The sequence below is a fragment of the Musa acuminata genome, chromosome BXJ1-9, assembly GCF_036884655.1.
Source record: "Musa acuminata AAA Group cultivar baxijiao chromosome BXJ1-9, Cavendish_Baxijiao_AAA, whole genome shotgun sequence".
Classification (NCBI taxonomy): Eukaryota; Viridiplantae; Streptophyta; class Magnoliopsida; order Zingiberales; family Musaceae; genus Musa; species Musa acuminata.
In genome coordinates this window covers 45096857-45110796 of record NC_088335.1, presented here as the reverse complement: position 1 = coordinate 45110796, position 13940 = coordinate 45096857, and the positions used below count along the sequence as shown (strand labels likewise).

The window sequence follows — 13940 nt, the reverse complement described above, 5'->3', positions numbered from 1 at the left end:
TTTAAAGTCTACCACAAGGAAGACCCAAGATCCACTATAGTGGAGAAGGGACATAAAATACGCCATGGCGAAAATATGATTTGAAGCCTGCCATGGGGTAAGACTCAATATCCGCTATGACGGAGGTATAAGACTAAATGCATATGAGATGTGTAAGTTAGGAAAACCTAACCTGTATCGAAACAAATCCATTATAACAGAGATACAAGGCCAAATGTACCCGAGATATGTAAGTAAAGAAAACTCGATAAATCTTGAAATAAATCTGTTATGATAGAAATACAAGGCTAAATGTACCCATGACACGTAAGTCAGGAAAACTTGATCGACACCAAAATAAATCTGCTACGACGAAGGTGCAAGATCGAATGTGCCCAAGACACGTAAGTCAAGAAAACCTTATCGACATTGAAATAAATACGCTATGGTCTAAATGCACTCAAGATGCATGAGTCGAGAAAACTCGATCGGTGTCAAAATAAATCTACTATGACAAAGGAGCAAGGCCAAATGCACTTGAGATACATAAGTTGAGAAAACCTAATAAGCATCGAAATAAATCCAATATGACAGAGGCACAAGGTTGAATATGCTTGAGACACATGAGTTGATAGAACCTAATCGATAGCAAAATAAATTTGCTATGATAAAGGCGCAAGGTCGAATGGACCTAAGACGTGTGAATTGGGAAATTTGACCAGTCCACTATGGTATAGGCACACGCTAAATGTATTCGGGGTGTGTGAGTTGAGAAACTCGATCATCACAAAGGAAAGCCTAATGTGATAAAAGTACGAGCCTAATGATCTCAAGACACTTGAATCGAAAAAACTCGACCCATAAAAAAAGATCTCCGAATATTCTCATGACAAAAAAAATCAAATGACGTGCTTTAAATCCCTCTTGCAAGAGTCTTGAAGCATGTCTTAGGAAGGGGACAAATGATAGAGAATTTACTAATAGTTGAAACGTAGACATCATGTGTCATTCAAGTCATCCTCCATTCGCCTACGTATACAAATATTCAAAGTAGAGAAATGCAAGCTTACTTCTAATTCATTGTGGTAAGAAAGATAATCACAAACTTTCTTCTCTCACTTGATGATAAGGTAATCCCAAACTCCCTTATCTTTTTTTTTATGGTAAGGAAGGTAATCCTAAACTCTCATCTATTTCTTTATGACAAAGAAAGACATCATAAATTTTCTTCCCCTCCTTCAATATATAAAAATATATCCTAAATAGGAGGAAAAGAAAAAAAGACTCTTCTTTCTTGAACTATTTGAGTTCACATTTGAAGACCTCCAATTACGAACCGGAGTGTTTGAGGTATTAAATCGAGAAATCTCACCTAACCTTGGTCTTCGTATAGGTGGTACCTCAGGAGCACAATACTTCCACCTTAGAGTCATCTCGAAGCTACCTCAAAGCTACCTCTGATCCACTTCGGAGCCATCTCATATCTACCTTGAAGCCATCTCGGAGATACTTTGAACAATCCTATGCACATGCGTTTGGACTATTTTGGGCTAACAAACCGGTCAACAATATTTTTCCCTAACACTTGAAAATAGTTGTTTGATAATAGAATAGTTCTTTCTAGACAAGATAATTAACTCGATAAATTTTAATCATTAAATTTGGATAAATTTGACTCAAAATAAAATTCCAAATCTCCATCATGAACTTTCTCACCATGTTAACGTTCAACTTCTCATTTGCCACTTCATATATCACAAGAAGACCCATTTCTGAAAACTTAAACACCTAGTTAAAAAAAGACCATAAAAGTACATCGAGAAAAAGCAGCTGTTCATTAAATTGTTTATCTTTCTTCTAATTCAGTAAATTATTTTTCCTTCTCTCGTGGCAACATGCATTGCATGATCGTATGTCAACTGCAGTAGTTGCTTTTGTTGGCATTCAGGATGGAAGGAAGATAGCTGCATTACATGCTATGTTACATTCTAGCACGTTCCAGAAAGTGCTTCACATGATGTTTGAGTTAACCTTTGGTCAAATGTTAGCGGACACCAATTATCTTATGATGAATAACTATATATACATGTTATATATTTCAATCTAAAAAACATCTTCAGAGATTTAGAAAGCCATTCATGAAAGGAGTGTTGATTGATCGATCGATAGACTTAGTATTACGATCCAGCGTGATAAGATAATTGATCCGAAATCAAATCTAATATGAAGACCTCATGTTATAACCAAACCCAATGAGATAAATGATTAGCCTAAACCTTGATATGATCAATAATCAAATCCTAGTAATGTGATGGTCTCATCCCTCCACCTGTACACGTACCAGCATTCCCAGCCGAAGTCGCAGCCCAGCTCGATGGTCAAAACACAGAGGAGGGATGACCCAAATTTAGCTCCGGTCTTCTCTCCAACAATCCTCTCAACAACTACTGTTTCCATCTTCCGGGGTGTGGGGGCGTGGGGGAGGGAGGGAGGGAGAGAGAGGAGAGAGAGAGAGGCAAGAGAACAAGGGAAGAGAAATGATGAAGATGGTGGGGGAATCTTATTGAACACCAATAATTCCCTTCATCACTTCTCATCGGTTCGAGGAACAGTTGTGTGCTTGATGGGGTTGATAAGTTACACCACAAAGAAGAGCAAAGGAGTGATCGATTGCTTGTGTTGCACCAAATCCGCCAACGAGGAGGACGCAGCAAAGGCCGAGGAAAGCAGAAGGAAGCAGAAGCCTCCGTCGGACGAGAACAAGAAGAAGACGTGGAGGAAGAGGAAGTGGAAGAGGTGGTGGAGGAAGAAGCAGCAGCAGCAGAAGAAAGCGAATCATCTCGCCTCGCTTGTCAGCACCATGTCCTTCCGATCTGGTATGTCTTCTCCTCGTTTCCATTGTCGATTTCCTTGATCAAACCATGTTTTCTTCTCCTTGATTGTCTAGTTGATGATTAGAAGACAAAAGATTAGAAATGTATTTTTACTTTCTCTTGGAATTTCTTTGAGATGCTATAACGAAGAACTCCGATTGCATGTATTGAAGTCATGAACAGAGGACTCGTTGGATGAATTCTCTCTCTCTGTCTCTCTGTCTCTCTCTCTCTCTCTTCCTGGCAGATAGTGGCAAGCATAGGAAAGCAGTTGAGGAGATCCTATGCATCGGCAGCGACAACATCGCAGCTCATGTGTACACCTTCCGTGAACTGGCAGCGGCAACCCAAAACTTCAATTCGGAGAACCTACTGGGTGAAGGTGGATTCGGGAGAGTGTACAAAGGCGAACTGAAGGACACCAATGAAGTATAACGCATCACCTCCGATCCTCCTTACATCTCCGAGCGATTCTAATGAGCTCCCCTTGCTACAGATCGTCGCAGTCAAGCAGCTTGACAGAAATGGATTCCAGGGCAACCGTGAATTCCTTGTCGAGGTCCTCATGCTGAGTCTCCTGCATCATCCCAATCTTGTCAAGCTGCTCGGCTACTGCGCCGATGGCGATCAAAGGATCCTGGTCTACGAGTACATGCCACTGGGCTCATTGGAGGACCATCTTCTAGGTTCACTCCTCATCGTTCTTCCACTTGTTCTTCCTTTCCATTCTTGACCATCATCCGTTCGATGAGACTTGCAGATGTATCAGCAGATGCGAAGCCACTGGAGTGGCACACAAGGATGAAAATTGCAGCTGGTGCAGCCAAAGGTCTTCAGTACCTGCACGAAACTGCAAACCCTCCGGTGATCTACAGAGACTTCAAGGCATCAAACATACTTATCGACGAAGACTACAACGCCAAGTTATCGGATTTTGGCCTTGCCAAGATTGGTCCGGTCGGAGACAAGAATCACGTATCCACCAGGGTGATGGGCACCTACGGCTACTGCGCTCCAGAGTATGCATTAACAGGCCAGCTGACAAAGATGTCGGACGTGTACAGCTTCGGGGTCGTCTTCTTGGAGATGGTCACCGGAAGGAGAGCCATCGACACCACGAAACCGACACCCGAACAACACCTAGTTCACTGGGTATGTCTGTCTACCAGTCTTCTTCTTGGAGAGCTTATGGACGCTGACATCTTTGCACTGGAATGTGCAGGCAGAGCCTCTCTTCAAGGACAAGAGCAAGTTTGTGGCCATGGCTGACCCATTACTTGAGGGGAAGTACCCCATGAAGGGCCTTTACCAAGCTCTCGCTGTCGCTGCAATGTGCCTCCAGGAAGAAGCCAGCATACGGCCGCTCATCAGCGACGTGGTGGTTGCTCTCGAGCACCTGGCCGATCCGAAGAACGACGACATCGATCGAGCTGAACAATCTGCACCAATTTCCAGCTCCGAAGTAGCGCAAGAGACTGCAGGGGAGGGCAACAAGGAGGTATTGGATTCAACCAGTGACCAGGAAAGCTATTCCTTCTCGAGCAGGGAGAAGGAACTGAATGAACTTGACGTGGTTTAGCACCGCAACGCAAGAACAAGATGGAATGGTGTGGAATTTGATGCGAACTGTTTACCTTATTTGCTGGATTGGGAGGCTTCGAAGGCCTACTTGTATTAATTCCATGAGACATGAAGGGTAGAACTAGGATTATGCACTGCATTATAGTTGTCTGAACATGTTGTGCATCTTTGTGTGCTGCAGCATATCCGGTGACAAAGGTGAAGTGTTTGCCACAAAGGGATTGCCTTCGCAGTGTTCTTCATCTGGAAATGGAGCAGTAATATATTTATTGTTCACATATCATCAACCGATTGTTCTGCAGTTGTTTTTAAGATCAAAAAATAATTCCAATCACCAAAATAAAAATGAACTGACCACTCCATTAAGTCTCCTTTGAACTCCCATGGTTTCTTGGTCATACGACTACACGCTGTTCATCTGTGTACAAGACGCACACGCGATCTCCCGTTCGGTGTCTCTATTATACACCGTGTGTCGGCGTAGAGTCTCTCGCACACAATACACTCGTTTATGCATGATATCTTCGTATATGGGAATAAGACAGTAACTCCGCCTCGTCTTGCGCTCGACACGGAGGAATCTACTCTTCCCTTCTGTTCTATACACTGTTGTCTTATTGTATAAGAATTATACGCGATATTCTTCTTACGGCGTTCGCATCAGTCTCGCTCGCTCGCTTCTGCGTCCCAAAACAATGGCGAACGCGTGGAAGAGGGAGAAGCCCTCGCCTCTCCGCTCCCCAAGAACCCTAGTCTCGATCCTCCTCCCCATCTCCTTCCTCCTCTTCCTCTTCCTCTTCCTCTTCTACCCGATCTCCAAATCCAGCCCCAATCGCGCCCGCGAGACCCTTTTCCTATCCCCATCTGGGATCCGGCCCTTCGACTGCCACGCCTGCCCGCAGGCGTCGCCGGTGTTCGCGAACCTCGTGGAGGGCGTCAAACACCCCTTCCTCTACTCCCTCGCCGACTTCGGTGCCCTCCCGGAAAAGCCCCACAAGAACATTGCCCGCATGCTCAAGGGGAAACCCTTCCGTCGCCCCGACATCTCGGCGACGGTACAGGAGTTCCTCGAGGGGAAGGACAAGGACGGTGGGGTGGTGGTGGACGTGGGGGCGAATGTGGGGATGGCGACCTTCGCGGCGGCGGCGATGGGGTTCAGGGTGGTCGCTTTCGAGCCGGTGTTCGAGAATCTGCAAAGAATCTGCGACGGCGTGTTCTTGAATCGGGCAGGGGATCGGGTGACGGTTTATGCCGCGGCTGCCTCAGATCGGATCGGAAACATTACATTCCACAAGGTAATATATTCTTCTTCTTCTTCTTCAATTTTCTGGCATTCAATTCTGTAGGTGTTTTCATGTGCATGTAATCCCTTTAAAGTGACCGAATAGTGACTTTATACGTGATTTTATTTTTTTTACAGAATTAGAAGCTGCTTGTAAAACATTCTTGTTCTATGACAAACTCACCATAAAATCAACATCATCAGATGCTTTTCATGACAAATGATGCCATATTTGATATAATTTCCGGTTTGTGTATCAGTTTGACATATCAAACGAACACAGGCTTTTTGTAGTTGCACTATGCCAATTAAATTGCTATGATTAGACTGCTCCCATAAACTACTATTGATGGTTGCATATTACAATCAGGCAAACTAGTTTGGTTTAGCAGATTCTTAGATCACCACATAAATGAAACTCATACCATATTCTGTATTAAAATAGTTGTAAAATCTTTGATATCTGAATGAATTAAAATAAATGTCAGTTTCGAGAAAAAATCTACTTAATATGTTCACTTTGAGGAGGCCTTTTTTGGAGTGTATTCATTATATAAATGACCACTAGTAGCACCTGTATGACCTGTGTGCAGTTTGTGTCTATCACTTTATCATCAATGATGTGTCAATCATGGAGAGTCAGGTAATTCTGGGGGATATCATTAATTAATTATCCTCAGTGCTTCAGGGAAGCAGAAAGTTGTCTTATAGGAGGGAGAGGATTGATAAATTATGCTGCCAATATTTATGTGGGAATTCACATTGCTATAAATGCTACTTTGTGTATTTCCACTAACTATAACGAAATCAGCATTTGTAAAGATTTAATTCTTGGAAATATCTACGTATAGGTAATTTGTTAAGGCGACTCATTCTTGAGGTAGACTTCTTTTATCATGTGGCTAGGTGATTTTGGAATTCTAAGCAAGAAGATCTTGAATCCATATTGTAGATGGATATTTCAAAGAATATAGTTGCTACTATACTGAAGATTTTTAAACCCTTGAAATTTGTTTTCTGTTTATATGTTTTTGGATTATGTCTGTGGTATATAAAAATTATCTCAAAGTTATTTTCTGTTTTTGGATACAATTGACTAACATTTTAAGTTGAGTGGAAAAGTATCCAAATTTCCAATGATCCATAAGAGTTGCTTTTCTATTTATAAATTGAAGGCCCATTTAGTAGGTTACATGACATCTATGATATTCTAAGATCTTTCTTTTCTGTTTTTGCTCCATATGATCCTTCTTCTTAGATTTGTTCCATCCTCTTAGCTCACAAACTTTGAAGAGGGTAATTATGTTGGTTGGAACAACCAGGACCAAAAAAACCTTAATTTGATGGGCTTTGGCACACCTGACTCCATCATGCTCTAGTACCTTCTTGAAGATATTGTTTCAAAAAATAACTTGTTCTTAAAACTTCAGGCAGGTGTTTGTACTCTTTGTAAATAAACATTGGTGTAAACAAGTTGTAGAAAATTGCTGTTAATTATGACATTATTTTCTCCATACTGGTGTTGCCGATGCAAAATTTTCCGGCCATGCATTTATGCTGAAAAAAGAAGTTTGAAACATGAAATCTGTGTAGGTCTCTCTTACCGGAAAACTTTTGAACTGGAAATTTTACCATCTGGAAAGATCTTATGTCTTCGATAAGTCTTCCCAGCAAGTCATATTAATCTCTCATTTAATTAAAGTAGCTAGCTATTTCGGTTTCTTACTAACTTTTGCAATTATAGCTGATTGTAATTAATTCAATCGGTTACAAAAAAAAAAAACAGCTCTACTGATTTGCAAATCAGAATTGGGTGACTTTGAATTTGTAAAAGCCTTCTATTACTTTCAAAATGTCATTCCTGAAGATCGCATACTAATTGAAATGCATTTTATGCTCATCTTGATGATTCAGTTGGTTGGCCGCCTTGACAATAGTGCAATCTCTGCAACTGGTGCAAAGCTAGCATTCAAGTCTAATGAAGAGATTGCTGTGGAGGTGGCAACAGTCCCATTGGATGAAGTCATTCCTGACACAGAGCGAGTGCTACTAATTAAGATTGATGTCCAAGGCTGGGAGTATCATGTTCTTCGTGGTGCCTCCAAGCTGTTGTCAAGAAGAAAAGGTGAAGCGCCATACCTCATCTATGAGGAAGATGGGCAGTTGCTGCAGGCAAGCAACACTACTGCAGATGAGATCAGGAAGTTCCTTGGCAGTATGGGTTATCACCACTGTACTCTGCATGGCACAGATGCTCACTGCACGAAAGATTAGTTAATGAATTGCTTGCGCCAACCGCTAAATTTTCTCGAACTCAGGCACTGGACACATGGATCCGGAGTAAAGCCTATTGGAGCAACTGTGATGAAAATCGAAGTAATTATCTCCGAAAGGGCTGCCTTCAGAAACATGAAAGGAAATTATTCATTAATTTGTCTGATTGTAGACCGGAGTTTTAGAGTTGGGTCATCACGCTGATCCCATGTCATTGTCATCTTCTCTGTGACAGTTCTTTTCATATCACTCTCTTTCTCTTTCTTCCTCTCTCTTCCCTTTCTTCTTCTGTTTCCTTTACTCTTCTGCTTTGTTTCCTTTGTTTCAGTTCTTTTTTTTCTTTTCTTTTTATTGCTTGAGGTGGTGGCTGGCTTAGGGGTGGGATAAAATTGTACTTTTGCAATTTGATCCTTCTCAATTTTATATTTACAACTAGGTCCTCTATGAAATTATGACTATTACAATAACTGCCACATCCATTTGACGTGAAATATGTGATGTTTGTCAATGTGGATGAATGGAGCTTGCAGGTGTCTATAAATGCCTTCACCAAAATAAAATCAGGCAATCCGATTCCTGACTTTTTTAGATTGGCCTGATAGTTTCATGGTTTCTCATGGTGTTCATGTGTTAGCCTGGATTTTCAGATGCAGAGCTGACCTCTGGCAATTGAAATGGCCACATTCTTGTGCAGGACTCTGTCTTCTTGGTGTTTCCATTTGTATAAACTACACTGCACTTAGATGTGCATTCAAGTTTCTCTGGTGTAGCTTTGCTTTTGATAGAAGTTTCTACTCTATAGTTATGCTAGAAACACCTGAGATTTTGACATGGAAGTTAATTATCCAGAAGCTATGATTCATCCAGGAGACATGTATGTCGAAGCTACCTTCTTGTTTGTATTCCCTCAACTTGTAATCTCATGTATGGTTGTGTAGTTGCTGGCTCGTGTTGCCTTCTGTCCGCTCTGTCATCAAAAACACATCAACCGGTTTACTCAGATAAACCAATGCATATTTCAGTATCAACTTAGAGAATGTTCTTTGACGATCTGAACACACACTTGCTGCTTCTCTGCGTCTGGTCTTACTTCCATGATGCATTTTGACTGCACTTAATCCAATGCATCTCTACATGTTGGAAAAAAAGAAAACTTTTGAAAGATTAATACAGTGGTGGAACAGCTGCACTACCTTTTACTTGACTAATTGAAGGGGCATGTGCAATGCTGCCATGGCCATTTATTAAGGCAGGCTATGATGGATGACATTACAGGAGTGCAGGAAAACATGCAGGGTTGTCTTGACAAGAACAGTCAAGGGTCCCTACATGACAATTTTTCTCTTTATTCTTGTTTTTGTAATGGAATATCAACTATGACAATTTAATTTCATCACTCCAACTTCAATGCATGGTTATATAGATTTGGCAGCCAAAGCAAGAGTACATTTATGTGGTCCAGTGAGTAACAAAACCATGATGATGCTGCTCAGGCTAGGCTGTCTCCAGCTTTAACCTTTTAGATGGCTTATTTTTATGCCAAAAAATTTACTCATATATTTGTTGATTGCAGTAGGCATAGATTAAAACAATCAGCAATCAAACTAGTCTCCATTTCCACTTTTTGATGACTGTTTCTTTTCTTTCTTTTTTTTTCTTGACAAAAAAAATTGTAATCATTGCTTTTGTGCATTGTAGTAGTCAAACTAGTCTTCATGTGGAGAACAGCTTTGAAACTCTAGAAATGAATGGTTAGGTGACAATGCCATGGAAATGTCTTCATGAGAAATCATGCATCTAAGAACTAAATACCATCATTCCCTTGTGAAATCAATTATTGAGAGATGGTCGGTCATCATGATGATCATAACATTAATTCTAACATACATGAGATCGAACATTGACCCAATTTAAAATTGATATATGTTTCTTTTAATTCTTAGTAATATGAAACCATTTTTTTTATTTTTAATCTTCATCTCATGCAAATATTAATTATATATATCCTTAGTCGACAGGGAGGGAGACATGGTGGCAGAAATAAATTCTCATAAGATCCGGTGATAGCGACTGTCACCCTCCGATCGATTGCGTTTTCCGACCATCTCATTGAAAACAATTTATTGCACTGCTTTTTTCCTTTTGTCTTTTGTTTTCTTTGCAGTAATGCTTATCGTCTGGTTGATCACTTCTGCTTCTTATAATATAGCTCGATATTGGTGTGGTGAGATAGGAGGAGAGCCCCTGCAATCAATCCTCACTGGTACGCCTCTTCTGCTGCTCACCATCTTCCTTGTCTTGTCGTTCTTTTCCTTGCTGATGTTCATAACTTTGGACTTGTTCTTGTTGGATTGCATGATGTTTGATGATGGATTCGAAGTCTAGTAAGGGTTTGATGAATGAGATAGTGCTGTTAGGGCTTTGATGACTCTTATTGTCAGTGTTATTCACTGTAAGCTACATTTTGGTTCGATCCCCTCAGTCTCTTCGATGTTCTATTTTTTGACCTTTTTTCTTTATCTGAATGCTGTATAGGATGGTTGATTTCAATTGATGAAGTTTGTAGCAGAGAATAAAATCTTTTTCCTTATACTTGTCCAAAGGAAAAGAAAAGTTCTTATGTATAATAATAATAGATGATTAAGATAATAAGATCATAAGTAGTTCTGCTGCTTGGTTTCTGTAGCAGTGGACAGAGTATTACTACGATATCATTGTATTTAGTTTGTTTTTTGGTCATTTTAGTATGTTTTCTTGTGAAGATTCATGGACCCTCTTAATTTTTAGCAGTATGCATTGTGACCCTCCTAGTTTGTCTTCTCCTGGGAGTAACTGTGAATTGTGATCTAGAGTTAGACTAGTATCACCTGCACTAGAATCCTCTTGGTCTTAGCTTGCAGGCCTTTCTTGCTTACAAATCCGGGTTCAAAATATTTTGAACTGCTATCCTTTTATCTTTATTAGCATGTGGAATAAGTTTATTAAGCATATAAAGAAGTATTAGCATTGTATCATGAAGAGCAGGAAGCTAAACTAGTAATATAAGTTTTAGGGGGAGTCACAGAAATGCTTTGCAAAAGTTGAAGTTTAAAGTCAGTTCATCCTTGGGGCCAAAAATTATATTCTGCTTAAGCCGTGTAAATTGTTTTCTTTGACTTGATTCTTTCCATGATTTGGTGTGCTCCGTAGGTTCTGCCATGGACTTTAAGATTTATGGTAGTCACTGGCCAAATAATGAACACTTAGCTAGTAGTACATTTTTTTTCAATATTGATGGTTGAATCTTTGATCCAAATCATGATGACCCAAAATATGGATGATGCTCATTGTCCACTCCATGGTTGATGTGAAACAAACACCGATGGTGCTTTTTTTTTTCTCGATTCTATTAGATTGTATGTTTTCCAAATGTCTGAAATTCTTTATAAAGCTCTTGTGCAAGAAGCTGTTGTCAAAGCTTTTCTTTTTTCCCTTTTTTGTCTATATTTTTTAATGTTTGCTTCATCTCAGTCAAATATTAGAACTTTCTGGGCAATATATATGGATTTGTGTCTTGAGCTGAAATCCACAATGTATATTCCTGATGCTTCAGATTTTATATCTTGCTAAATTTTTTTTTATGTTGTGAAAAGTCGAGCAAGAGCTCAAAGCAGAATATTTTAATTATCATATTGGCAAAAGAGGAATGAAATAATGAATATGTTAAATTCTATAATGAAAAATTGTCAAGGCCATATCCATGTGGAAAACAATTGGTCGAATTCATGTTATTATGCTTTGCCTTTGATCATTGTTCTGTTGTCCAGTATCTAGGGATTGATAAGTACAGAAAAGGGCAATGTGATCATGAGATATTTCGAGTAACTGTGACCATGACTCATTCATTTTTCTTTGATGTTTGAGTTTACAAGATCTGAATTCATTTCATTCATGAAATCTGCATCAAAATATGAATTAATCCTTCCTTTGTGTTTACCATGGCTAGTTTTTATTTGTAATGCTGCACATTATGCATTACTAGAGAAACCAAAATCTCTTGATGCTCCCTGTTTTTAGTGTAATGAATTAATCCTGTTTATTTTGCTTTCCATGAAACTTTATCAGAATTTGTTGCCAGCAACCTACTGGAACAAGCATCAGATATAAATTTAGTGCAATTTTCTATCAAAACCAAGCTTTCCAGGGATAAAAGATCCCTTTTTCACAACATAACATGCCTCGGGCAGCCGATGCTATCCATGATGATGGAGGCTCTGTCAAGATCGGTGCCACTGGCACAATTGGCACCCTGATGACTCGAGAATTAGAATCCCCAAAGCATTCAGAACAAACTTCTTCCACTCGAAGAAAACAGCAAACAGTTCCTGTCTCCATACCCTGTGGTGCTAATCCTAGGAGAGCATTGCAAAGGAGAAACCAAACAAATGAACATGGCAGTATCCGAAGAAGTAGCGGTGGTAGCAATTCTGAGCAAGCACATTGTTCAAATCATGCACGACGAAATGGACACCGAGCTCCAATGCTAAGATCCGATGATAATCCTGTAAACCGAAATATGGACACCGATAGGATTGGAAAGAAAGCTTACACTGTGGAAATAGTAGATCTAAAATGCAGCAATCCCATGAGCAGCCAGCTCAAGAAGCTCGGCTTCTCCAAGCTTTCTGTTTCCACCTCCTAGTCCTCAGACAGCTTCTTTCCATCAGTCCTCAAGTTCCTATAGCCAATTCCAGCAATCCTCTCAATAAGGCTTGTGTCAGTGGCATCCGTTGCAGAACAGATACTGGGAAGGAATCCTCCACTGGCTGCTGCTGCTGCTGCCTTCTTTTTCTTCTTGTGAGCTGCTCTACTTGGGCATGGCTTTTGCTTACAGCTTCCACTGGTGGAAGCCACATCCGTGTTCACTTTGTGCTCTTTCTGGTTGGAGACTTCACGGCGGTCTAGATCTAGCCTCCTGAGATACTCAATCTCCTGCAAGATCAATGATGCTATTGTCCCTTGAGCACCAACCTCCACCAGTGATGGCGCCGCAGCCATTGCTTCGAGGAAAGATTGGGTGGTCTTGGCACTTGGTTTTATGGAATTATGTGGAGGATGATGGCAGAGTAGCTACCATGGATTTGCTTTCTTGTGCTTTCCTGTCACATGACTGCTTGTTAGGAAAATAACAGGTGAGACTGGCACTTGATTGTGTCATCTTCTGCTGGTATCCTCAACTGCAATGTAGAGAATCGCTTATCTAAGCTTGCTGTCAGTTCTTTTACTCGACATTTAGGGAGTATATTACATGCTGAAACAGCATGGCATTGATTTGTTTCACTGCCTTTGGATCCCTTCATTCTGACTGTTTGCATGAGATAGATTTGTCTACATGTAGAAGAGGATGTGGCACTTTTGTATCTGTTATCTGCTGCTGTGTCAGAATCAACTGTGACTATTATAAATCTTCATGGAAATTGATTGAGATGCTGTTGGTGATGTATAAGAACTTAGTGCTTGATGTAAAGCTTAACAAAATCTTGGTACAAACAGTGAGAATGTGACAAGTTGGCCCACCTTTGGAGGTGATTGGATTCCTCCAAAGATTTGCTATCATCTTCTTGTTTTCTCAATCCATTCATCTGTTTACTGTCGAATGCACTTTGTGGAAGACTTTAACATAGACCTGGTTGACCTGGACATACTGAGCATGATCAACTACAGAGATGAGGAGTACTGTCTAAATTCTGATAGTTCTGTTTAGATGTATTGCAACATCTGATACAGTTTTGTGTCCAACTTTAGTGTTTGGGTTAGGTCTGATACAAATTCAACTGTTCTTGGATGTACAACTAAGACCATGATTGGATCTATTGGCAACTTCTCTTTTCTTTTTATTTGTCTTTTTTGTCTACTGCAAAAATTACATATGACCAATAGAAGGAAAATTGAAGTTTGGAAATAGACCTATG

At 40.2% G+C, this 13940-nt stretch overlaps 3 protein-coding genes across 3 annotated transcripts; all 3 read left to right on the top strand.

Moving 5' to 3' along the window:
* The first annotated feature begins 2486 nt into the window (after positions 1-2486).
* On the top strand, positions 2487-4714 carry LOC103998898 (probable serine/threonine-protein kinase PBL23). The gene is made up of 5 exons (XM_018831425.2): positions 2487-2855; positions 3100-3281; positions 3349-3538; positions 3613-4004; positions 4075-4714. The coding sequence occupies exons 1-5, from the start codon at positions 2603-2605 to the stop codon at positions 4429-4431; spliced, it is 1374 nt and encodes a 457-aa protein (XP_018686970.2). The 5' UTR covers positions 2487-2602; the 3' UTR covers positions 4432-4714.
* Positions 4715-5053: 339 nt separating this feature from the next.
* LOC135593753 (uncharacterized) lies at positions 5054-8252 on the top strand. Its single transcript, XM_065084014.1, has 2 exons — positions 5054-5728; positions 7630-8252. Exons 1-2 carry the CDS (start codon positions 5129-5131, stop codon positions 7987-7989), a joined length of 960 nt encoding a protein of 319 aa, XP_064940086.1. The 5' UTR covers positions 5054-5128; the 3' UTR covers positions 7990-8252.
* Positions 8253-10139: 1887 nt separating this feature from the next.
* Positions 10140-12829, top strand: LOC135593755 (uncharacterized). Its single transcript, XM_065084015.1, has 2 exons — positions 10140-10252; positions 12094-12829. The coding sequence occupies exon 2, from the start codon at positions 12203-12205 to the stop codon at positions 12668-12670; it is 468 nt and encodes a 155-aa protein (XP_064940087.1). The 5' UTR covers positions 10140-10252; positions 12094-12202; the 3' UTR covers positions 12671-12829.
* Positions 12830-13940: the final 1111 nt, after the last annotated feature.